At 54.0% G+C, this 27,425-nt stretch overlaps 1 protein-coding gene across 10 annotated transcripts in view; it reads right to left on the bottom strand.

Annotated features, from left to right (window-relative positions):
• Nucleotides 1–27,425, bottom strand: part of ABCC9 (ATP binding cassette subfamily C member 9) — a 138,825-nt gene that overhangs the window by 40,842 nt on the left and 70,558 nt on the right. For 7 of the 10 annotated variants that reach the window (XM_073650547.1, XM_073650546.1, XM_073650548.1 and 4 more), the window contains 7 exons: nt 23,850–23,934; nt 19,845–19,925; nt 18,678–18,815; nt 12,174–12,299; nt 10,573–10,672; nt 9,965–10,445; nt 568–637 (listed from right to left, as the gene is read on the bottom strand). In XM_073650547.1, the coding sequence (XP_073506648.1) occupies nt 568–637; nt 9,965–10,445; nt 10,573–10,672; nt 12,174–12,299; nt 18,678–18,815; nt 19,845–19,925; nt 23,850–23,934 (1,081 nt within the window). The remainder of the gene's footprint in view (nt 1–567; nt 638–9,964; nt 10,446–10,572; nt 10,673–12,173; nt 12,300–18,677; nt 18,816–19,844; nt 19,926–23,849; nt 23,935–27,425) is intronic. The other 3 variants (XM_073650550.1, XM_073650551.1, XM_073650555.1) reach the window with 1 other exon arrangement.

The raw sequence follows: 27,425 nt of genomic DNA, 5'->3' as shown, positions 1-27,425 counted from the left end.
ATCAGCCATTGCAGCCATCATCCAGCAGCCACCGCCATCAGACACTACCAGCAGCCATCGCCACTGCAGCCATTGCCAACAACCATCATCAACAACCACCGCTATCAGCCATTGCCCACAGCCATCACCAGCAGCCATCGCTCGCAGCCATCACCAGCAGCCATCGCCAACAACCACCGCCGTCACCAGAAGCCATCGCCCGCAGCCATCACCAGCAGCCATCGCCAACAACCACCGCCATCAGCCATCGCCAACAACCACCGCCATCAGCCATCGCCAACAACCACCGCCATGAGCCATCGCCAACAACCACCGCCACGAGCCATCGCCATCAGCCATCGCCAGTAACCACTGCCAACACCCACAGCCAACAACCACCGCCAACAACCACCTCCATCACCAGCAGCCACCACCAACAACCATCGCCAACAGCCATCGGCATCATCAACAACCACCGCCAACCACCGCCATTGCAAGCAGCCATCGGTATCGCCTGCAGCCATTGCCATCAGACACTACTAGCAGCCATTGCTAGTAGCCAAGCGCCAGCAGCCATCGCCATCTTACCTGATCGATGATGTTCGTGTCGGCCGAGAAGCGGTTCAGTATTAATCCGAGCGGCGTTGTGTCAAAGAACCTGCAGAGGAAGATACAATGTATCCAGGGGGTCTGCACTTACAGGGACATTACACCATACAATGTATCCAGGGGGTCTGCACTTACAGGATCATTACACCATACAATGTATCCAGGGGGTCTGCACTTACAGGGACATTACACCATACAATGTATCCAGGGGGTCTGCACTTACAGGATCATTACACCATACAATGTATCCAGGGGGTCCACACTTACAGGATCATTACACCATACAATGTATCCAGGGGGTCCGCACTTACAGGGACATTACACCATTCAATGTTATCCGGGGGGTCCGCACTTACATGGTGTGAAGATCAGGGGTCTTCCGTGGGCGTAATACTACTCAGACAACACAGGGTGCAGGTAACACAGCGTGGCAATACTTTACTGAACCACAAAGCGGACAATAAACACAGAACAGTCCCAGCAGGTCCCCAAGATGGTGGAACATTACACAGTCTCACCCTTCCTTCTCCGCCCGCCTGGGATAGAACAGCTGCGACTTTGAGACTTCCAGGGCCGACTACCTCAACCAGTGGCCCCCCGCTTCTGGCGGGCCCCCACAGAGAGAAGGTAGTGGCAAGCTTAGGAAACTAGCAGTCCATCGAGGTAGAAGGCCAGGAGACCCTCCAAGAGTTTCCATGGGACCAGATGACCGGTGGGTCCCACTCTGGCTTCTCCGAATGTCTACACGGGTTACAGGCGACCGGAGGGTCCCACCTGGCAACCCCAAACAACATATCCATGGGGCTAGGTGTCAAGCAAGGTGTGGGAAAGACTTAGTGCAACACAAAGGGAAGAGGGAAAGGGAGCGCAGACACTAGGGAAAGGGGGAAGTGGAGACCTCCTAGGCTGGTCTAGTGTCACCCTGTCTCCCCTAACGACCCTATATTGGTTCTTCACCAATCGCCGCACGCGAACCTCACCTTGTCTTTCCCTGGCGTTAGGTCCTGGCTAGGGAAGGGAGGGGGATGAGCACTAGTTGATCCCCACTGACAACTAAAGACAACAGAGTCGACTTCAGAGAGATGAACACCCGTCCTCATAGCTCCAGAGAGGAAGAAGTAATGTACTTGCTCCGAGCCTTCACAAAGGGTAATGTGAGTATCACCGGCACCTCCCTCTAGCAGACAGCAGGTATTTATACACCCAGGCCAGGGTGTTAATTAACCAGAGGAAGGTAGCCGCTGGGTCCTAGAGAGACAGCCTCTAAGAAAGTGTCTGTAATGCCAAACGTAGAGATCTCCTGCAACCAAATGCAGGTCGACTGTCACTTCTGACACACCCGTGACACCAGGTGACTTTATTGTCCCATCCTGGTCTCCCCAAATGTATCCATGGGCTCTCTGATGATCAATGGAGCACATCTGTATCTTTCCAGTCAGAGCCATATACCCATAGGCTGGAATCATGTAGAATCCAAATCTGTGTCTCTTTGGATAAAGCCATGATACCAAGCTGATGGTCTGAAGAGAGTCTGATCTTTGATTCTCCTTGTAAAGTCTCTTTCAATTTTCTGTTTCAAATCTGCCTGCTACAGAGGCATATCTTCCTTAAATAGTTTACATTTGTTCTATCAAGTACACATCCACAGGGCAAGAGTTAGGGAGGGTATTATTCTAAAGGACTCAGGTCTCATTGTTTGACCCTTTAATCAATTTACATAGTTGGTATAGCAGGGGGCTCTTGTAAATGAACATCCAGCTGGCTTTAGTATAATATGCAATTAGCATAGTAACAAACATCATTGTTTCAGAACCAAGAGAAGAGAACATTCAGGGTTATACAAATACTGGTCTGTCCTTCTTGAGCCACCAAAGAAACACACACAAGTTCTAAAGTTAACACAAACACAATAATGCATTTCCTTTGGCTTAACAAATGGAGACGTCTGGTTGATTAAGATAAGAAGCTGTTTCGTCACATTGCTCCCCCAATCTTAATTAGCCAGACATGACAGGATCCCAATCATCCTTCTCCACTTATTGGAGACAGTCCATCAGCATGTCTTTAACCCCTTAAGCCCCGCGGGTGGTTTGCACGTTAATGACCGGGCCAATTTTTACAATTCTGACCACTGTCACTTTATGAGGTAATTAATCTGGAACGCTTCAACGGATCCCCCTGATTCTGAGATTGTTTTTTCGTGACATATTGTACTTCATGATTGTGGAAAAATTTCTTCGATATCACTTGCGTTTATTTGTGAAAAAAACGGAAATTTGGCGAAAATTTTGAAATTTTCAAAATTTGAATTTTTAAGCCCTGAAATCAGAGAGATATGTCACACAAAAGAGTTAATAAATAACATTTCCCACATGTCTACTTTACATCAGCACAATTTTGGAACCAAAATTTTTTTTTGTTAGGGAGCTATAAGGGTTAAAAGTTGACCAGCGATTTCTCATTTTTCCAACAAAATTTACAAAACCATTTTTTTAGGGACCACATCACATTTGAAGTCACTTTGAGGGGTCTTTATGACAGAAAATACCCAAAAGTGACACCATTCTAAAAACTGCACCCCTCAAGGTGCTCAAAACCACATTCAAGAACTTTATTAACCCTTCAGGTGCTTCATAGGAATTTTTTGAATGTGGAAGAAAAAAATGAACATTTAACTTTTTTTACAAAAATGTTACTTTAGACCCAATTTTTTTTATTTTCACAGGGGTAACAAGAAAAAATGGACCCCAAAATTTGTTGTGCAATTTCCCCTGGGCACGCAGATACCCAATATTTGGGGAAAAAACACTGTTTGGGCGCACGGCAGGGCTCGGAAGGGAAGGAGCGCCATTTGACTTTTTGATTGTAAAATTTGCTTGAATAATTAGCGGACACCATGTTGCGTTTAGAGAGCCCCTGTGTGCCCAAACATTGGAGCTCCCCCACAAGTGACCCCATTTTGGAAACTAGACCCCCCAAGGCACCTATCTAGATGCATAGTGAGCAGTTGCAACCCCCAGGTGCTTCACAAATTGATTCGTAATAATGAAAAAGTGAAAAAAAAAACACTTTTTCATTTTTACGAATCAATTTGTGAAGCACCTAGGGGTTCCAAGTGCTCACTATGCATCTAGATAGGTGCCTTGGGGGGTCTAGTTTCCAAAATGGGGTCACTTGTGGGGGAGCTCCAATGTTTGGGCACACAGGGACTCTCTAAATGCAACATGGTATCCGCTAACAAATTGAATGGAAAATCGGCTCAAATTGTTAGTGGACGCCACATTGCGTTTGGAGAGCCCCTCTGTGCCCAAACTTTGGAGCTCCCCCACAAGTGACCCCATTTTGGAAACTAGACCCCCCAAGGCACCTTTCTAGATGCATAGTGAGCACTTGGAACCCCCAGGTGCTTCACAAATTGATTCGTAATAATGAAAAAGTGAAAAAAAAAACACTTTTTCATTTTTACGAATCAATTTGTGAAGCACCTAGGGGTTCCAAGTGCTCACTATGAATCTAGATAGGTGCCTTGGGGGGGTCTAGTTTCCAAAATGGGGTCACTTGTGGGGGAGCTCCAATGTTTGGGCACACAGGGGCTCTCCAAACGCAACATGGCGTCCGCTAACAATTTGAGCCGATTTTCCATTCAATTTGTTAGCGGACACCATGTCGCGTTTGGAGAGCCCGTGATGTGCCTAAACAGTGGAGCTCCCCCACAAGTGTCCCCATTTTGGAAACTATACCCCTCAAGGATTTTATTAAGGTGTATAGTGAACATTTTGAACCCAGAGGTACGGCACAGAATTTGTTTACATTAGGTCATCATATTGAATAAGTTGTCATTATTCTTGAGCGCAAGTGCTCGCTACTTGAGTTTGCATCGGGTACTCAGGTATGCACCATGTACAGCGTGTGCTCGAGTGACATGCTCGAGTCCCTGCTCCGCATGTTTCACGGTTATTAGACACCCAAAAAAAAACATGCGGGGATTGCTCGTGCATGGCAGGCAATCCCCGTAAAGTTTTTTGGCCGCGAAGCATATGGGGCAGAGACTCGAGCATGTCACTCAAATACCCACGATACTCAATGCATACCAGAGCACCCGATGCAAACTCAAGTAGCGAGCACTTGCGCTCAACACTAGTCGCCATATCGTCATCTTTTTTTCTTACTTTTGAAAAAAATCCCAACCCCAGCCCTAGCCCTAGCACAACCCTAGCCCTAGCACAACCCTAGCCCTAGCACAACCCAAGCCCCAGCACAACCCTAGCCCCAGCACAACCCTAGCCCCAGCACAAGCCTAGCCCCAGCACAACCCTAGCCCCAGCACAACCCTAGCCCTAGCACAACCCTAGCCCCAGCACAACCCTAGCCCCAGCACAACCCTAGCCCTAGCACAACCCTAGCCCCAGCACAACCCTAGCCCCAGCACAACCCTAGCCCTAGCACAACCCTAGCCCTAGCACAACCCTAGCCCCAGCACAACCCTAGCCCCAGCACAACCCTAGCCCCAGCACAACCCTAGCCCCAGCTCAACCCTAGCCCCAAACCCAGCCCTAACCCTAGCCCAATCCTAACCCAAGAGTTTATTTTTGACGCCGTTCCTTGTGCGGTATAAGTGATTAGACGACTTTATTCTTCGGGTCGGTGTGATTACAGCAATGCCAGAATCATATGGGGTTTTTATGACTGACAGCTGTCACACACTAAAAGACGCATTTTTTTGTAAAATCTAGTTTTTGCATCGCCATATTTTGAGCTATAATTTTTCCATATTTTGGTCGACAGAGTCATGTGACGGCTTGTTTTTTGCGGGACGAGATGACGTTTTCAGCGGTATCATTTTTATTTATATGCGTCTTTTTGATCGCGTGTTATTCCACTTTTTGTTTGGCAGTATGGTGATAAAGCATTGTTTTTTGCTTCGTTTTTTTTTTTTTTTTTTTACCGTGTTCACTGAAGGGGTTAACTAGTGGGACAGTTTTATAGGTCAGGTTGTTCCGGACGCGGCGATACCAAATATGTGTACTTCTATTGTTTTTTTTTTATTTTTTTTATAATAATATTTATTGATGGGTACATTATATTTTTATTTTTGGTGTATTATTTTTTTTATTTTTTTTATAATATTTTTGCACATTTTTTTTTTTTTTCCACTTTCAGACAGTTTGTACACTTTATTACTTTGTCCCACTCTGGGACTTTCACTTTTTTCTTTCTGATCGCCTGCATGGCACAGGAATGGAGCACCATCCCTATGCCATGAAGGCTGTCAGAAGTGCACAGTGTGAAGATTGCTTGGAGATGCACTGAGCATGTCCAAGCAATCTTCCTGCTCTCTGGTGACCCGGATGTTGTCATGACGACATCGGGTCGTCATGGCAACACCCGGGAAGCCGCTGCAGTCTGCGCTGGAAGCCGGAAGAGGAGGTGAGTATCGCCGATCACCTCCCCTTGCCCCCGCAATGCCGCGATCGACTTCGATCGCAGCATCGCGGGGGTTAATGTGCTGGGAGCGGTGCAGGACCGCTCCCTGCACATAGTACCGGGTGTCAGCTGTGACAATCAGCTGACACCCGGCGGCGATCGCGCCCGCACAGCCTGTGTGCGCGCGCGATCGCGATGACGTACTAATACGGGTCTGGCTCTTAAGTCCCAGGGCACAGACGCGTATTAGTACGTCAGATGTTATTAAGGGGTTAAGCACAGACACAAATGTAAGAGGTCTCGCCTTCATGAGAACAAAACTTTGCATCATTCAGTTTCCTCAGGGCACATCCCATGTTTTCTTTGCGAATAAACTCCGCACGTAATTGAAGAAAATAGACTCTGCATCCTGTAGTTCCTGGATTAAATCCGATGAGTGTTGGTGGCCTGGTATCAAATCCGCAGAAGCTGGCACAGCTCCTGCAGTTGCCGTTATCTTCTTGCTGCTGTATATCCTCTACGGTCCTCCTTCCAAGGCCGTGCTGGTGGGTTGGACATGGTCGCATCCGAAACACGCTGTGTATGCCTCACCTATGGTCTGCTGGGTCTGACTACATGCTCCCCAGGTTGTGAAGCCCTTTGGACGGTGAGTGCTAACACCAGTCCCCTTACAGCTCCCCCAGAGTCTAATCTTTGATTCTCCTTGTAAAGTCTCTTTCAATTTTCTCTGCTACAGAGGCATATGCCCCGTAAATAGCTACAATTGTTCTGTCAAGCACACATCCACAGGGCAAGGACCAGGGATGATACTATTCCACAGGGCTCAGGTCTCATTGTTTGTGCATTTAATCAATGTACACAGATGTTATAGCAGGGGGAGTCTTTAAATCAACATCTAGATGGCTTTAGTATAATATGCAATTAGCATAGTAACAAACATCATTGTTTCACCCGGAGTCATTGTCCTTGACCAGCCAAAGAAACACACATACATTCACAAGTCAACACAAACACAATTGTGCATTTCTCTTGGCTTAACAAATCTAGACGTCTGGCTGATTAAGATAAGAAGCTGTTTACACACACAGGGACATTACAACATACAATGTATCCAGGGGGTCCGCACTTACAGGGACATTACAACATACAATGTATCCAGGGGGTCTGCACTTACAGGGACATTACAACATACAATGTATCCAGGGGGTCCGCACTTACAGGGACATTACAACATACAATGTATCCAGGGGGTCTGCACTTACAGGGACATTACAACATACAATGTATCCAGGGGGTCAGCACTTACAGGGACATTACACCATACAATGTATCCAGGGGGTCTGCACTTACAGGGACATTACACCATACAATGTATCCAGGGGGTCTGCACTTACAGGGACATTACACCACACAATGTATCCAGGGGGTCTGCACTTACAGGGACATTACACCATACAATGTATCCAGGGGGTCTGCACTTACAGGGACATTACAACATACAATGTATCCAGGGGGTCTGCACTTACAGGGACATTACACCATACAATGTATCCAGGGGGTCTGCACTTACAGGGACATTACAACATACAATGTATCCAGGGGGTCTGCACTTACAGGGACATTACACCATACAATGTATCCAGGGGGTCTGCACTTACAGGGACATTACACCATACAATGTATCCAGGGGGTCTGCACTTACAGGGACATTACAACATACAATGTATCCAGGGGGTCTGCACTTAGAGGGACATTACAACATACAATGTATCCAGGGGGTCTGCACTTACAGGGACATTACACCATACAATGTATCCAGGGGGTCCGCACTTACAGGGACATTACAACATACAATGTATCCAGGGGGTCTGCACTTACAGGGACATTACACCATACAATGTATCCAGGGGGTCCGCACTTACAGGGACATTACACCATACAATGTATCCAGGGGGTCCGCACTTACAGGGACATTACACCATACAATGTATCCAGGGGGTCTGCACTTACAGGGACATTACACCATACAATGTATCCAGGGGGTCTGCACTTACAGGGACATTACAACATACAATGTATCCAGGGGGTCCGCACTTAGAGGGATATTACACTATACAATGTATCCAGGGGGTCTGCACTTACAGGGACATTACACCATACAATGTATCCAGGGGGTCTGCACTTACAGGGACATTACACCATACAATGTATCCAGGGGGTCTGCACTTACAGGGACATTACACCATACAATGTATCCAGGGGGTCCGCACTTACAGGGACATTACACCATACAATGTATCCAGGGGGTCTGCACTTACAGGGACATTACACCATACAATGTATCCAGGGGGTCTGCACTTACAGGGACATTACAACATACAATGTATCCAGGGGGTCTGCACTTACAGGGACATTACACCATACAATGTATCCAGGGGGTCCGCACTTAGAGGGACATTACAACATACAATGTATCCAGGGGGTCTGCACTTACAGGGACATTACACCATACAATGTATCCAGGGGGTCTGCACTTACAGGGACATTACACCATACAATGTATCCAGGGGGTCTGCACTTACAGGGACATTACACCATACAATGTATCCAGGGGGTCCGCACTTACAGGGACATTACATCATAGAATGTATCCAGGGGGTCCACACTTAGAGGGACATTACAACATACAATGTATCCAGGGGGTCTGCACTTACAGGGACATTACAACATACAATGTATCCAGGGGGTCTGCACTTAGAGGGACATTACAACATACAATGTATCCAGGGGGTCTGCACTTACAGGGACATTACACCATACAATGTATCCAGGGGGTCCGCACTTACAGGGACATTACATCATACAATGTATCCAGGGGGTCCACACTTAGAGGGACATTACAACATACAATGTATCCAGGGGGTCTGCACTTACAGGGACATTACAACATACAATGTATCCAGCGGGTCCGCACTTACAGGGACATTACACCATACAATGTATCCAGGGGGTCTGCACTTACAGGGACATTACACCATACAATGTATCCAGGGGGTCCACACTTACAGGGATATTACATGATACAATGTATCCAGGGGGTCCACACTTATAGAGACATTACATGAGCTCGGGGTTACCTGCGGGGGCGCTCTGGTTACCTGCGAAGGGCTCGGGGTTACCTGATGGTGGCTCGGGGTTACCTGTGGGGGGCTTTAGGTTACCTGCGGGTGGGTTCGATGTTACTTGATGGGTGCTCAAGGCTACTTTCGGGGGGCTCTGGGTTACCTGATGGGGGCCAGGAGGAGCTGTGGGTGGGCTCTGGGTTACCTGCAGGGGGCTCCCTGTTGCCTGTGGGGGGCTCGAGTTACTTTGGGGGCCTTGGGGTTACCTGGGGGGGCTTGGGGTTGCCTGCGGAGGGCTCGGGGTTGCCTGCAGAGGGCTCGGGGTTGCCTGAAGAGGGCTTGCTGTTGCTTGCGGGGGGCTCGGGTTACCTGTGGGGGGCTCGGGGTTACCTGATGGGGGCTCTGGGTACCAGATGGGGGCTCAGGGTACCTAATGGGTGCTCAGGGTATCTGATGGGGGCTCAGGGTATCTGATGGGGGCATGGGGTACCTGATGGGGGCATGGGGTACCTGATGGGGGCATGGGGTACCTGATGGGTGCTCAGGGTATCTGATGGGGGCTCAGGGTATCTGATGGGGGCATGGGGTACCTGATGGGGGCTCAGGGTATCTGATGGGGGCTCGGGGTACCTGATGGGGGCTCGGGGTACCTGATGGGGGCATGGGGTACCCGATGGGGGCATGGGGTACCTGATGGGGGCATGGGGTACCTGATGGGTGCTCAGGGTATCTGATGGGGGCTCAGGGTATCTGATGGGGGCATGGGGTACCTGATGGGGGCTCAGGGTATCTGATGGGGGCTCGGGGTATCTGATGGGGGCTCGGGGTACCTGATGGGGGCCAGGATGATCTTCTTCAGCAGGTTGTGGTGCAGGTTCCTGGCCGCCGTCAGTCCCAGCCACTCCACGGTGAGGGAGGTGATGAGACACAGGACGATGCCGGAGGCGCTGAGGACGCAGAAGCCCACCACGTAGTACGTCTGCTCCTCCCGATTCCTCCGCACCTGTGATGGAGGTGACCAGGTGAGCGGCTGTCGCCAGCAGGGACGGGCGAGCAGAGCGATCTGCGGCAGCGTTACCGTCATGTTGTAGAAGTCGCCGCTGACGTTCTGTGATCCGGACGTCCAGCGCACCAGCCAGTAATCGATGGCCACGATCACCGAGTGCTTCAGCAGCTTGGAGAAGACCATGAGGAACAGCAGCAGGTAGCCCCCCGAGGTCAGGTACCGCCAGCACGTCCGCCACGGCATCTTCGTCCTCAGCCTCAAGGCCGTGGACATGTCGTCGTCTTCATCCTCCTCCTCTTCCTCCTCTGTGTGATGAGAACCAAAGCTGACACCAGAGACAATAGCTGATGCTGCCTCATCATGAGAAGGCACCAACTATCCCCTGCTAATCGGAGACCCCGAGACCCCCCTGTGTGCGGAGCAAGTGCTTACCCTCCCCCTCCTCCTCAATCTGATGCACCTTGGCCTCCCGGGAATACATGGCTCGTCTGAGGGTCTTCCTCTCCATCGTGGCCTGGTCTGCCTCCGTATCCTGTGAGAGTAAGACAGCGTGAGAGCGCAGCTCCGGAGGTGACTGGAGGATAAGGCATGGTGTAACAGCAAAATAGTGACTGCAGCTCTGGAGGTGACTGGAGGATACGGCATGGTGTAGCAGCAGAATAGTGACTGCAGCTCTGGAGGTGAGTGGAGGACACGGCATGGTGTAACAGCAGAATAGTGAACGCAGCTCTGGAGATGAGTGGAGGATACGGCATGGTGTAACAGCAGAATAGTGACTGCAGCTCTGGAGGTGACTGGAGGATACGGCATGGTGTAACAGGAGAATAGTGAGTGCAGCTCTGGAGGTGACTGGAGGACAAGACACGATGTAACAGCAGAATAGTGAGTGCAGCTCTGGAGGTGAGTGGAGGATAAGGCATGGTGTAACAGCAGAATAGTGAGTGCAGCTCTGGAGGTGAGTGGAGGATACGGCATGGTGTAACAGTCGAATAGTGAGTGCAGCTCTGGAGGTGAGTGGAGGATACGGCATGGTGTAACAGCAGAATAGTGACTGCAGCTCTGGAGGTGAGTGGAGGATACGGCATGGTGTAGCAGCAGAATAGTGAGTGCAGCTCTGGAGGTGAGTGGAGGACACGGCATGGTGTAGCAGCAGAATAGTGACTGCAGTTCTGGAGGTGAGTGGAGGACACGGCATGGTGTAACAGAAGAATAGTGAGTGCAGCTCTGGAGGTGAGTGGAGGATAAGGCATGGTGTAACAGCAGAATAGTGAGTGCAGCTCTGGGGGTGAGTGGAGGACACGGCATGGTGTAACAGCAGAATAGTGAGTGCAGCTCTGGAGGTGAGTGGAGGATACGGCATGGTGTAACAGCAGAATAGTGAGTGCAGCTCTGGAGGTGAGTGGAGGACACGGCATGGTGTAGCAGCAGAATAGTGAGTGCAGCTCTGGGGGTGAGTGGAGGACACGGCATGGTGTAGCAGCAGAATAGTGACTGCAGCTCTGGGGGTGAGTGGAGAACACGGCATGGTGTAGCAGCAGAATAGTGAGTGCAGCTCTGGGGGTGAGTGGAGGACACGGCATGGTGTAGCAGCAGAATAGTGAGTGCAGCTCTGGGGGTGAGTGGAGGACACGGCATGGTGCAGCAGCAGAATAGTGAGTGCAGCTCTGGGGGTGAGTGGAGGACACGGCATGGTGTAGCAGCAGAATAGTGAGTGCAGCTCTGGGGGTGAGTGGAGGACACGGCATGGTGTAGCAGCAGAATAGTGAGTGCAGCTCTGGGGGTGAGTGGAGGACACGGCATGGTGTAGCAGCAGAATAGTGAGTGCAGCTCTGGGGGTGAGTGGAGGACACGGCATGGTGTAGCAGCAGAATAGTGAGTGCAGCTCTGGGGGTGAGTGGAGGACACGGCATGGTGCAGCAGCAGAATAGTGAGTGCAGCTCTGGGGGTGAGTGGAGGACACGGCATGGTGTAGCAGCAGAATAGTGAGTGCAGCTCTGGGGGTGAGTGGAGGACACGGCAGGCTGTGCTGGTACCTTCTCCAGCTCCTGGTCCTGCCGGTTCATCAGCGTCTTCCAGTGCTCGTACAGCTCGTTGTCGTTATTTTGGATGTCCTTTAAGGTTCCTTCTCGGAGGATGAATCCGTCCTTCATGGCGATGATCTGCAATGGAGATCTGGTGAATCCACTGCGGGGGAGGGGCGGGACCAGAAGCCAAAAGAAACGTTCTGCTGCTCCACAAGGACTTACTGATACTTTGTTATTGCTTCCAGGATCTCGGCTTGTTGTAATTAGAAGCTCAAATATTCTGATCAGAGCTCGTTACAATGTATCGGTGTAGACCGGGGGCTCGTTACAATGTATTGGTGTAGACCGGGGGCCGGTTACAATGTATCGGTGTAGACCGGGGGCCGGTTACAATGTATCGGTGTAGACCGGGGGCTCGTTACAATGTATTGGTGTAGACCGGGGGCCGGTTACAATGTATCGGTGTAGACCGGGGGCTCGTTACAATGTATCGGTGTAGACCGGGGGCTCGTTACAATGTATTGGTGTAGACCGGGGGCTCGTTACAATGTATCGGTGTAGACCGGGGGCTCGTTACAATGTATTGGTGTAGACCGGGGGCCGGTTACAATGTATCGGTGTAGACCGGGGGCCGGTTACAATGTATCGGTGTAGACCGGGGGCTCGTTACAATGTATTGGTGTAGACCGGGGGCTCGTTACAATGTATCGGTGTAGACCGGGGGCTCGTTACAATGTATCTGTATAGACCGGGGGCTCGTTACAATGTATCGGTGTAGACCGGGGGCTCGTTACAATGTATTGGTGTAGACCGGGGGCTCGTTACAATGTATTGGTGTAGACCGGGGGCCGGTTACAATGTATCGGTGTAGACCGGGGGCCGGTTACAATGTATCGGTGTAGACCGGGGGCTCGTTACAATGTATTGGTGTAGACTGGGGGCTCGTTACAATGTATCGGTGTAGACCGGGGGCTCGTTACAATGTATTGGTGTAGACCGGGGGCCGGTTACAATGTATCGGTGTAGACCGGGGGCCGGTTACAATGTATCGGTGTAGACCGGGGGCTCGTTACAATGTATTGGTGTAGACCGGGGGCTCGTTACAATGTATCGGTGTAGACCGGGGGCTCGTTACAATGTATCGGTGTAGACCGGGGGCTCGTTACAATGTATCGGTGTAGACCGGGGGCTCGTTACAATGTATTGGTGTAGACCGGGGGCTCGTTACAATGTATTGGTGTAGACCGGGGGCCGGTTACAATGTATCGGTGTAGACCGGGGGCCGGTTACAATGTATCGGTGTAGACCGGGGGCTCGTTACAATGTATCGGTGTAGACCGGGGGCTCGTTACAATGTATCGGTGTAGACCGGGGGCTCGTTACAATGTATTGGTGTAGACCGGGGGCTCGTTACAATGTATCGGTGTAGACCGGGGGCTCGTTACAATGTATTGGTGTAGACCGGGGGCCGGTTACAATGTATCGGTGTAGACCGGGGGCCGGTTACAATGTATCGGTGTAGACCGGGGGCTCGTTACAATGTATTGGTGTAGACCGGGGGCTCGTTACAATGTATCGGTGTAGACCGGGGGCTCGTTACAATGTATCTGTATAGACCGGGGGCTCGTTACAATGTATCGGTGTAGACCGGGGGCTCGTTACAATGTATTGGTGTAGACCGGGGGCTCGTTACAATGTATTGGTGTAGACCGGGGGCCGGTTACAATGTATCGGTGTAGACCGGGGGCCGGTTACAATGTATCGGTGTAGACCGGGGGCTCGTTACAATGTATTGGTGTAGACCGGGGGCTCGTTACAATGTATCGGTGTAGACCGGGGGCTCGTTACAATGTATTGGTGTAGACCGGGGGCCGGTTACAATGTATCGGTGTAGACCGGGGGCCGGTTACAATGTATCGGTGTAGACCGGGGGCTCGTTACAATGTATTGGTGTAGACCGGGGGCTCGTTACAATGTATCGGTGTAGACCGGGGGCTCGTTACAATGTATCGGTGTAGACCGGGGGCTCGTTACAATGTATCGGTGTAGACCGGGGGCTCGTTACAATGTATTGGTGTAGACCGGGGGCTCGTTACAATGTATTGGTGTAGACCGGGGGCCGGTTACAATGTATCGGTGTAGACCGGGGGCCGGTTACAATGTATCGGTGTAGACCGGGGGCTCGTTACAATGTATTGGTGTAGACCGGGGGCTCGTTACAATGTATCGGTGTAGACCGGGGGCTCGTTACAATGTATTGGTGTAGACCGGGGGCCGGTTACAATGTATCGGTGTAGACCGGGGGCCGGTTACAATGTATCGGTGTAGACCGGGGGCTCGTTACAATGTATTGGTGTAGACCGGGGGCTCGTTACAATGTATCGGTGTAGACCGGGGGCTCGTTACAATGTATCGGTGTAGACCGGGGGCTCGTTACAATGTATCGGTGTAGACCGGGGGCTCGTTACAATGTATTGGTGTAGACCGGGGGCTCGTTACAATGTATTGGTGTAGACCGGGGGCCGGTTACAATGTATCGGTGTAGACCGGGGGCTCGTTACAATGTATCGGTGTAGACCGGGGGCTCGTTACAATGTATTGGTGTAGACCGGGGGCCGGTTACAATGTATCGGTGTAGACCGGGGGCTCGTTACAATGTATTGGTGTAGACCGGGGGCCGGTTACAATGTATCGGTGTAGACCGGGGGCTCGTTACAATGTATCGGTGTAGACCGGGGGCTCGTTACAATGTATCGGTGTAGACCGGGGGCTCGTTACAATGTATCTGTATAGACCGGGGGCTCGTTACAATGTATTGGTGTAGACCGGGGGCCGGTTACAATGTATCGGTGTAGACCGGGGGCCGGTTACAATGTATCGGTGTAGACCGGGGGCTCGTTACAATGTATCGGTGTAGACCGGGGGCTCGTTACAATGTATTGGTGTAGACCGGGGGCCGGTTTCAATGTATCGGTGTAGACCGGGGGCCGGTTACAATGTATCAGTGTAGACCGGGGGCCGGTTACAATGTATCAGTGTAGACCGGGGGCTCGTTACAATGTATCGGTGTAGACCGGGTGCCGGTTACAATGTATCGGTGTAGACCGGGGGCTCGTTACAATGTATCGGTGTAGACCGGGGGCTCGTTACAATGTATCTGTATAGACCGGGGGCTCGTTACAATGTATTGGTGTAGACCGGGGGCCGGTTACAATGTATCGGTGTAGACCGGGGGCCGGTTACAATGTATCGGTGTAGACCGGGGGCTCGTTACAATGTATCGGTGTAGACCGGGGGCTCGTTACAATGTATTGGTGTAGACCGGGGGCCGGTTTCAATGTATCGGTGTAGACCGGGGGCCGGTTACAATGTATCAGTGTAGACCGGGGGCCGGTTACAATGTATCGGTGTAGACCGGGGGCTCGTTACAATGTATCGGTGTAGACCGGGGGCCGGTTACAATGTATCGGTGTAGACCGGGGGCTCGTTACAATGTATCGGTGTAGACCGGGGGCTCGTTACAATGTATCGGTGTAGACCGGGGGCCGGTTACAATGTATCGGTGTAGATCGGGGGCTCGTTACAATGTATCGGTGTAGACCGGGGGCTCGTTACAATGTATCGGTGTAGACCGGGGGCTCGTTACAATGTATCTGTATAGACCGGGGGCTCGTTACAATGTATTGGTGTAGACCGGGGGGCCGGTTACAATGTATCGGTGTAGACCGGGGGCCGGTTACAATATATCGGTGTAGACCGGGGGCTCGTTACAATGTATCGGTGTAGACCGGGGGCTCGTTACAATGTATCGGTGTAGACCGGGGGCTCGTTACAATGTATCTGTATAGACCGGGGGCTCGTTACAATGTATTGGTGTAGACTGGGGGCCGGTTACAATGTATCGGTGTAGACCGGGGGCTCGTTACAATGTATCGGTGTAGACCGGGGGCTCGTTACAATGTATTGGTGTAGACCGGGGGCCGGCCGGTTTCAATGTATCGGTGTAGACCGGGGGCTCGTTACAATGTATTGGTGTAGACAGGGGGCCGGTTACAATGGGGGCCGGTTACAATGTATCGGTGTAGACCGGGGGCCGGTTACAATGTATCAGTGTAGACCAGGGGCCGGTTACAATGTATCAGTGTAGACCGGGGGCTGGTTACAATGTATCGGTGTAGACCGGGGGCTCGTTACAATGTATCGGTGTAGACCGGGGGCTCGTTACAATGTATCGGTGTAGACCGGGGGCTCGTTACAATGTATCTGTATAGACCGGGGGCTCGTTACAATGTATCGGTGTAGACCGGGGGCTCGTTACAATGTATTGGTGTAGACAGGGGGCCGGTTACAATGTATCGGTGTAGACCGGGGGCCGGTTACAATGTATCAGTGTAGACCGGGGGCTGGTTACAATGTATCGGTGTAGACCGGGGGCTCGTTACAATGTATCGGTGTAGACCGGGGGCCGGTTACAATGTATCAGTGTAGACCGGGGGCTGGTTACAATGTATCGGTGTAGACCGGGGGCTCGTTACAATGTATCGGTGTAGACCGGGGGCTCGTTACAATGTATCGGTGTAGACCGGGGGCTCGTTACAATGTATCTGTATAGACCGGGGGCTCGTTACAATGTATTGGTGTAGACTGGGGGCCGGTTACAATGTATCGGTGTAGACCGGGGGCTCGTTACAATGTATCGGTGTAGACCGGGGGCTCGTTACAATGTATTGGTGTAGACCGGGGGCCGGCCGGTTTCAATGTATCGGTGTAGACCGGGGGCTCGTTACAATGTATTGGTGTAGACAGGGGGCCGGTTACAATGGGGGCCGGTTACAATGTATCGGTGTAGACCGGGGGCCGGTTACAATGTATCAGTGTAGACCAGGGGCCGGTTACAATGTATCAGTGTAGACCGGGGGCTGGTTACAATGTATCGGTGTAGACCGGGGGCTCGTTACAATGTATCGGTGTAGACCGGGGGCTCGTTACAATGTATCGGTGTAGACCGGGGGCTCGTTACAATGTATCTGTATAGACCGGGGGCTCGTTACAATGTATCGGTGTAGACCGGGGGCTCGTTACAATGTATTGGTGTAGACAGGGGGCCGGTTACAATGTATCGGTGTAGACCGGGGGCCGGTTACAATGTATCAGTGTAGACCGGGGGCTGGTTACAATGTATCGGTGTAGACCGGGGGCTCGTTACAATGTATCGGTGTAGACCGGGGGCCGGTTACAATGTATCAGTGTAGACCGGGGGCCGGTTACAATGTATCGGTGTAGACCGGGGGCTCGTTACAATGTATCGGTGTAGACCGGGGGCTCGTTACAATGTATCGGTGTAGACCGGGGGCCGGTTACAATGTATCGGTGTAGACCGGGGGCTCGTTACAATGTATCGGTGTAGACAGGGGGCCGGTTACAATGTATCGGTGTAGACCGGGGGCCGGTTACAATGTATCGGTGTAGACCGGGGGCCGGTTACAATGTATCGGTGTAGACCGGGGGCTCGTTACAATGTATCGGTGTAGGCCGGGGGCCGGTTACAATGTATCGGTGTAGACAGGGGGCCGGTTACAATGTATCGGTGTAGACCGGGGGCCGGTTACAATGTATCGGTGTAGACCGGGGGCCGGTTACAATGTATCGGTGTAGACCGGGGGCTCGTTACAATGTATCGGTGTAGGCCGGGGGCCGGTTACAATGTATCGGTGTAGACAGGGGGCCGGTTACAATGTATCGGTGTAGACAGGGGGCCGGTTACAATGTATCGGTGTAGACCGGGGGCTCGTTACAATGTATCGGTGTAGACCGGGGGCCGGTTACAATGTATTGGTGTAGACCGGGGGCTCGTTACAATGTATCGGTGTAGACAGGGGGCCGGTTACAATGTATCGGTGTAGACCGGGGGCCGGTTACAATGTATCGGTGTAGACCGGGGGCCGGTTACAATGTATCGGTGTAGACCGGGGGCTCGTTACAATGTATCGGTGTAGGCCGGGGGCCGGTTACAATGTATCGGTGTAGACAGGGGGCCGGTTACAATGTATCGGTGTAGACCGGGGGCCGGTTACAATGTATCGGTGTAGACCGGGGGCCGGTTACAATGTATCGGTGTAGACCGGGGGCTCGTTACAATGTATCGGTGTAGGCCGGGGGCCGGTTACAATGTATCGGTGTAGACCGGGGGCCGGTTACAATGTATCGGTGTAGACCGGGCGGCGGTTACAATGTATCGGTGTAGACCGGGGGCCGGTTACAATGTATCGGTGTAGACCGGGGGCCGGTTACAATGTATCGGTGTAGACCGGGGGCCGGTTACAATGTATCGGTGTAGACCGGGGGCCGGTTACAATGTATCGGTGTAGACCGGGGGCCGGTTACAATGACAGGCTGGGATTTTATGAACAGCGGAGGGTTTGGGATATGTTCACACAGATCCTCCTGGAACACTTGGAGGATATGTTCGGTTTCCCCTCAGTTTTGTGAGCGCTGCTCCGGATCTGTGGTTACCCAGTCGGCGTGCGTCAGGTACTGCAGCTTGTGGGTCACCAGCACCACCGTCCTCTTATCCTCCTGTAGGAACTTCAGGATCCCGTCCTGCATCAGATGATCGCTAAGATGGATGTCCAGAGCCGAGAACGGATCGTCCTAGGAGGAAGTGGCGGATGTCAGGTGGAAATGCCCCCGAGGCCCTGCACCGCCGCACTACAGAATGGAAGGGCGCGATGGTGCAGTCACCACACCGTGCAGGACTCCACACGGTGCAGGACTCCACACGGTGCACACGGTGCAGGACTCCACATGGTGCAGGACACCACACGGTGCACACGGTGCAGGACTCCACACGGTGCAGGACTCCACATGGTGCAGGACACCACACGGTGCACACGGTGCAGGACACCACACGGTGCACACGGTGCAGGACTCCACATGGTGCAGGACACCACACGGTGCAGAACACCACACGGTGCAGGACACCACACGGTGCACACGGTGCAGGACACCACACCGTGCAGGACACCACACCGTGCACAGGGTGCAGGACACCACACGGTGCACACGGTGCAGGACACCACACCGTGCAGGACACCACACCGTGCACAGGGTGCAGAACACCACACGGTGCACACGGTGCAGGACACCACACCGTGCAGGACACCACACAGTGCAGAACACCACACGGTGCACACGGTGCAGGACACCACACGGTGCAGAACACCACACGGTGCAGGACACCACACGGTGCACACGGTGCAGGACACCACACGGTGCACACGGTGCAGGACTCCACATGGTGCAGGACACCACACGGTGCAGAACACCACACGGTGCAGGACACCACACGGTGCACACGGTGCAGGACACCACACCGTGCAGGACACCACACCGTGCACAGGGTGCAGGACACCACACCGTGCAGGACACCACACCGTGCACAGGGTGCAGGACACCACACCGTGCAGGACACCACACCGTGCACAGGGTGCAGAACACCACACGGTGCACACGGTGCAGGACACCACACCGTGCAGGACACCACACAGTGCAGAACACCACACGGTGCAGGACACCACACGGTGCAGAACACCACACGGTGCAGGACACCACACGGTGCACACGGTGCAGGACACCACACGGTGCAGAACACCACACGGTGCAGGACACCCACCGTCTTACCAGAAATACGATGCTGGTGTTCTGGTACATTGCCCGCGCCACACAGATCCGCTGCCGCTGACCGCCACTGAGATTGATCCCCTGGGAGACAAGATAGAGGAGACGTCACTGCACAAGTCCCTGCACCCCGGACTCAGACGTCACTGCACAAGTCCCTGCACCCCGGGGCCAGACGTTACTGCACAAGTCCCTGCACCCCGGAATCAGACGTCACTGCACAAGTCCCTGCACCCCGGAATCAGACGTCACTGCACAAGTCCCTGCACTCCGGGGCCAGACGTTACTGCACAAGTCCCTGCACCCCGGGATCAGACGTCACTGCACAAGTCCCTGCACCCCGGAATCAGACGTCACTGCACAAATCCCTGCACCCCGGAATCAGACGTCACTGCACAAGTCCCTGCACCCCGGAATCAGACGTCACTGCACAAGTCCCTGCACCCCGGAATCAGACGTCACTGCACAAGTCCCTGCACCCCGGAATCAGACGTCACTGCACAAGTCCCTGCACCCCAGAATCAGACGTCACTGCACAAGTCCCTGCACCCCAGAATCAGACGTCACTGCACAAGTCCCTGCACCTCGGGGCCAGACGTCACTGCACAAGTCCCTGCACCCCGGGATCAGACGTCACTGCACAAGTCCCTGCACCCCGGAATCAGACGTCACTGCACAAGTCCCTGCACCCCGGGATCAGACGTCACTGCACAAGTCCCTGCACCCCGGGATCAGACATCACTGCACAAGTCCCTGCACCCCGGAATCAGACGTCACTGCACAAGTCCCTGCACCTCGGGGCCAGACGTCACTGCACAAGTCACTGCACCCCGGGATCAGACGTCACTGCACAAGTCCCTGCACCCCGGAATCAGACGTCACTGCACAAGTCCCTGCACCCCGGGATCAGACGTCACTGCACAAGTCCCTGCACCCCGGGATCAGACATCACTGCACAAGTCCCTGCACCCCGGAATCAGACGTCACTGCACAAGTCCCTGCACCCCGGGGCCAGACATCACTGCACAAGTCCCTGCACCCCGGGGCCAGACATCACTGCACAAGTCCCTGCACCCCGGAATCAGACGTCACTGCACAAGTCCCTGCACCCCGGAATCAGACGTCACTGCACAAGTCCCTGCACCCCGGAATCAGACGTCACTGCACAAGTCCCTGCACCCCGGAATCAGACGTCACTGCACAAGTCCCTGCACCCCGGGATCAGACGTTACTGCACAAGTCCCTGCACCCCGGAATCAGACGTCACTGCACAAGTCCCTGCACCCCAGAATCAGACGTCACTGCACAAGTCCCTGCACCTCGGGGCCAGACGTCACTGCACAAGTCCCTGCACCCCGGGATCAGACGTCACTGCACAAGTCCCTGCACCCCGGAATCAGACGTCACTGCACAAGTCCCTGCACCCCGGGATCAGACGTCACTGCACAAGTCCCTGCACCCCGGGATCAGACATCACTGCACAAGTCCCAGCACCCCGGAATCAGACGTCACTGCACAAGTCCCTGCACCCCGGGGCCAGACATCACTGCACAAGTCCCAGCACCCCGGAATCAGACGTCACTGCACAAGTCCCTGCACCCCGGGGCCAGACATCACTGCACAAGTCCCAGCACCCCGGAATCAGACGTCACTGCACAAGTCCCTGCACCCCGGGATCAGACGTCACTGCACAAGTCCCTGCACCCCGGAATCAGACGTCACTGCACAAGTCCCAGCACCCCGGAATCAGACGTCACTGCACAAGTCCCTGCACCCCGGGATCAGACGTCACTGCACAAGTCCCTGCACCCCGGGATCAGACGTCACTGCACAAGTCCCTGCACCCCGGGGCCAGACGTCACTGCACAAGTCCCTGCACCCCGGGGCCAGACGTCACTGCACAAGTCCCTGCACCCCGGGATCAGACGTCACTGCACAAGTCCCTGCACCCCGGGGCCAGACGTCACTGCACAAGTCCCTGCACCCCGGGGCCAGACGTCACTGCACAAGTCCCTGCACCCCGGGGCCAGACGTCACTACACAAGTCCCTGCACCCCGGGGCCAGACGTCACTGCACAAGTCCCTGTACCCCGGGACCAGACGTCACTGCACAAATCCCTGCACCCCGGGATCAGATATCACTGCACAAGTCCCTGCACCCCGGGGCCAGACGTCACTACACAAGTCCCTGCACCCCGGGATCAGACATCACTGCACAAGTCCCTGCACCCCGGGATCAGACATCACTGCACAAGTCCCTGCACCCCGGGATCAGACATCACTGCACAAATCCCTGCACCCCGGGATCAGACATCACTGCACAAGTCCCTGCACCCCGGGATCAGACGTCACTGCACAAATCCCTGCACCCCGGGATCAGACATCACTGCACAAGTCCCTGCACCCCCAGGATCAGACATCACTGCACAAGTCCCTGCACCCCGGGATCAGACATCACTGCACAAGTCCCTGCACCCCGGGGCCAGACGTCACTGCACAAATCCCTGCACCCCGGGATCAGATATCACTGCACAAGTCCCTGCACCCCCAGGATCAGACATCACTGCACAAGTCCCTGCACCCCGGGGCCAGACGTCACTGCACAAGTCCCTGCACCCCGGGGCCAGACATCACTGCACAAGTCCCTGCACCCCGGGGCCAGATGTCACTGCACAAGTCCCTGCACCCCGGGGCCAGACGTCACTGCACAAGTCCCTGCACCCCGGGATCAGATATCACTGCACAAGTCCCTGCACCCCGGGATCAGACGTCACTGCACAAGTCCCTGCACCCCGGGATCAGACATCACTGCACAAGTCCCTGCACTCCGGGGCCAGACATCACTGCACAATCCCTGCACCCCGGAATCAGATATCACTGCACAAGTCCCTGCACCCCGGGATCAGACGTCACTGCACTAGTCCCTGCACCCCGGGATCAGACGTCACTGCACAAGTCCCTGCACCCCGGGATCAGATATCACTGCACAAGTCCCTGCACCCCGGGATCAGACATCACTGCACAAGTCCCTGCACCCCGGGGCCAGACATCACTGCACAAGTCCCTGCACCCCGGGGCGAGACATTACTGCACAATCCCTGCACCCCGGAATCAGATATCACTGCACAAGTCCCTGCACCCCGGGATCAGACGTCACTGCACAAGTCCCTGCACCCCGGGATCAGACGTCACTGCACAAGTCCCTGCACCCCGGGATCAGACGTCACTGCACAATCCCTGCACCCCGGAATCAGATATCACTGCACAAGTCCCTGCACCCCGGGATCAGACGTCACTGCACAAGTCCCTGCACCCCGGGATCAGACGTCACTGCACAAGTCCCTGCACCCCGGGATCAGATATCACTGCACAAGTTCCTGCACTCCGGAATCAGATATCACTGCACAAGTCCCTGCACCCCGGGATCAGACGTCACTGCACAAGTCCCTGCACCCCGGGATCAGACGTCACTGCACAAGTCCCTGCACCCCGGGATCAGACGTTACTGCACAAGTCCCTGCACCCCGGGATCAGACGTCACTGCACAAGTCCCTGCACCCCGGGATCAGACGTTACTGCACAAGTCCCTGCACCCCGGGATCAGACGTTACTGCACAAGTCCCTGCGCCCCGGGATCAGACGTCACTGCACAAGTCCCTGCGCCCCTGAGATCAGACGCTGATGAAATGTTCTCACTGAATGAGTCAAAACAATTTGCACGCCATAATTAATGACCCCGCCAGGGTGCTGGAATGCAAACATCGAGGGTGTATTTAGCCCGGGTGTCAGTATTTATGGAGGGCGAGATCTCAGGACAAGCGGAGAACTCGCTGAATAATGTGACATTGGCTGATAAACATTTATATGACCAGAGGTCGGACATTTATCACCGCCGGCTCCTGGGGGATGTGTGGAGGGAGCAGTATGGTGGGGATGTATGATGGCGGTATAATGGCTGTGGAGAGATGTGCACATGATCAGGGCTCACATCAGCCGGGATCACTTTACCCTTTCTCCTATTTCTGTTTGATCCCCAAAAGGCAGGAGGTCGATGTCCGGCTGTAGGGAGCAGGCGTCGGTCACAGCTTTATATCTATAGGGGTCAGAGATGAGAAAGCGTCACAGTGAAATAACCTGTGTGTGTAGAGGAGAGCGCGGCGCCGACCTCACCGAGCGAGCGCAGTCCACCTCACCGAGCGAGCGCAGTCCACCTCACCGAGCGAGCGCGCCCCCCCTCACCGAACGAGCGCAGTCCACCTCACCGAGCGAGCGCAGTCCACCTCACCGAGCGAGCGCAGTCCACCTCACCGAGCGAGCGCGCCCCCCCTCACCGAACGAGCGCAGTCCACCTCACCGAGCGAGCGCAGTCCACCTCACCGAGCGAGCGCGCCCCCCCTCACCGAACGAGCGCAGTCCACCTCACCGAGCGAGCGCGCCCCCCCTCACCGAACGAGCGCAGTCCACCTCACCGAGCGAGCGCAGTCCACCTCACCGAGCGAGCGCGCCCCCCCCTCACCGAACGAGCGCAGTCCACCTCACCGAGCGAGCGCGCCCCCCTTCACCGAACGAGCGCAGTCCACCTCACCGAGCGAGCGCGCCCCCCCTCACCGAACGAGCGCAGTCCACCTCACCGAGCGAGCGCGCCCCCCCTCACCGAACGAGCGCAGTCCACCTCACCGAGCGAGCGCGGCGCCGACCTTACCGAGCGAGCGCAGTCCACCTCACCGAGTGAGTGCAGAACCGACCTCACTAAGCAAGTGCGCCCCATCTCACCTAGAGGGTCCCGCCTCACCGAGCGAGCGGGGCCCGCCTAACAGAGCGAGCATGGCCTGCCTCACCGAGCGCTCCCCACCTCACCGAGCAAGCGCGCCCCATCTCACCGAGTGTGCCCCACCTCAGCGAGAGAGCGCGCTTCACCTCACAAAGCGAGGCCCACCTCATTAAGCGAGCGTGGCCCACCTCACAGAGCAAGCACGCCCCACCTCACCGAGTGAGCGCGCCCCACCTTACAGAGTGAGTGCGCCCCACCTCACCGAGCAAGCGTGGCCCACCTCACCAAGCACCCGCTCACTGGACCTTAACAAGCACCTAAGTTCGACCTCACCGAGCGCCTACAGCCGACTTCACCGAGCACGCACGGCCGACCTCACTGTGAGGAGCTGGCCTTATTTTAAAGACTATTGGACCAATGCACATAGAGCGCAGTCCGCGGCTCTAAGGGATGCAGAATTTTTCCATCACGGAGCACCGGTTAGGTCAATCTTATTGCTGTGTTTTATTAGACATTCGCTTGCTCGCCAGTTAAGCCTCAGGAATCAATGTTTCAATCCAGTGACAGAAAGCAGAGGAAGATGTGCAGGATGGATCTTATGCATATATAAGGCCAGATCCCAGATTGGTAATCAAGGAAATCAATCACTCCATTGTTCTAACAGCCACTAGTCCCATTGTGTGGATGGGGATAGTAGACCCACCGGAGAAGTCACCACAGGGGGTCTCACATGCAGTCCCAGGTGATGGGCTTCTGGAATATTCTTCATTCTTTGAGCTAAAGGGAGGACAATTAAGCCATGTGTTTTTGTAGGAGTTGGTGTAATGACGTCGAAGGGAGAAGATCTAGACTGAGGTCCTGGAGCCCAAGTTTGGAGATCGGTTGCCGACTGGACTGGATAAACGTGCTATAGTTGTGGGAACTGTCGTCTGGATTTGATGAACTTTTTTAAGGACTGTTGCTACTGCATACCTGAGCTTCTATCCCAGGAGAAAGGAGGAAAAGAAGCCACATGTTTAATCTGGGAGTTGGGGAAGTGAAGTAGAGAGGTGAAGACCTAAGCTGAGGTCCTGGAGCCCATGGATGGATGGATGGCCTATGGAGTTTGGAAATTGATTGCAAGCGTGGCTGGATAAACGTGCTGTCGTCTTGATTTGATGAACTTTCTTAAGGACTGTTGCTACTGGATTCCTTTTGCTTCTACCGTGTTATCTGTCGTCTGGAGGAGTGTGGACTGTGACTACAGACTATACTGGCTGGAGATACAAAATCTGTGGGCCAACCAAAAGTTGGGAGACAGAGAGTATCGCCTGGCACAAAGGCAGTGGGACTATTGCCCCGGGGAGGGGATCTTGTGGACTGGGGGGGGGAATGGATTTTGGCCATTTTACCTGGAATTGCTGTAACATCATGGATGTAAGGAATAAAATATTGTTACAACGTTAACCTGCCTAGGTGATTATTACAACCCACAACCTCAGATCTTCACAAGTGGTGGCAACAGTGGAACCACTTATCTCTGGACAGTATACAAGGGAAAGTTACTGAGCGGTGACGACTGTAAGAGTCCACGGCGATGCCATTCAGCATGAAGAATGCCCCTGCCACTTTTCAGCGGATGGTCAACACACGGCTCAAGGCACTCGGAGGGTACGCTGCCACGTACCTGGATGACATTGCCATCTTCAGTCCCACCTGGGAGGATCACCTGGAGCACATAGCGCAGGTGCTCGGGCGGATCCAACGGGGAGGCTTGACCATTAAGCCGGAAAAGTGCCAACTGGGTATGAGTGAGGTCCACTACCTGGGACACTGGGTAGGTGTGGAAGCTCTAAAGCCAGAGCCCGGGAAAGTGGATGCCATCGCTTTCTGGTCCTCCCCCCAGGACCAAGAAACAGGTGATGTCCTTCCTGGGCACTGACGGGTACTATAGGAGGTTCGTCCCTCACTATAGTAGTCTGGCGAAGCCCTAGACGGACCTCACCAAGAAGGAGCTGCCCTCCGCAGTCGATTGGACAAACAACTGTGAGACAGCCTTCCGGGCACTGAAGACCACCCTTTCTAGCTCCCCGGTACTACAGGCAACCGACTTCACGAGGTCGTTTGAAGTGCAGATCGACGCCAGTGACTTTGGCCTTGGTGCTGTGCTCAGCCAGGTCAACACTACGGGCCACGAACACGCTGTTTTGTACCTGAGCCGGAAGCTCCTGCCGAGGGAGGTGGCCTATTCCACGATAACGAAGGAATGTCTGGCAATTGTGTGGGCCCTGCAGTGTCTGAAGCCATACTTGAACGGACGCCAATTGACCATGGAAACAGACCACAACCCCCTCAGCTGGTTACACACCGTATCCGGCACGAATGGGAGGTTGCTACGCTGGAACAGTACCACTTCGCCCTTCGCCACAAAAAGGGCCATGGCAATGCTGACGGCTTATCCCGACCCGGTGTTCCCCCACGCACCCTTTAAAGGGGGGGAAGTGTGAAGAATACTGAAGATATAATCCCATGTCAATCAGTATGCCCTGTTTGGCGGGTGATTATACAGATCTACAGTGTACAGCTGTAATCTGACACTTCGGCAGCTAAAGCAGAAGGGAGGGAGCAGAGGGACAGTGAGTGACAAAACCCTGCACCAGCAGCTGTGCAGCTGCTACAGGAAGGCCCCCTGTGGACCCCAGCCATGCGGCATATCCTTTGTGTCAGACAGGTATAATTCAATACCGAGTTATAGGAATACGATACATCCCAGTGATACACCAAATAGATTTTTGGAACCACCCGAACATGGGATAGGGAGATACACGGCACAG

Source organism: Phyllobates terribilis, unplaced genomic scaffold, assembly GCF_046119375.1.
Source record: "Phyllobates terribilis strain yellow unplaced genomic scaffold, ASM4611937v1 Scaffold_10__3_contigs__length_209671492, whole genome shotgun sequence".
NCBI classification, from domain to species: domain Eukaryota; kingdom Metazoa; phylum Chordata; class Amphibia; order Anura; family Dendrobatidae; genus Phyllobates; species Phyllobates terribilis.
The sequence above is the reverse complement of the archived record's forward strand: the minus strand, read 5'-3'. Positions and strand labels throughout refer to the sequence as shown.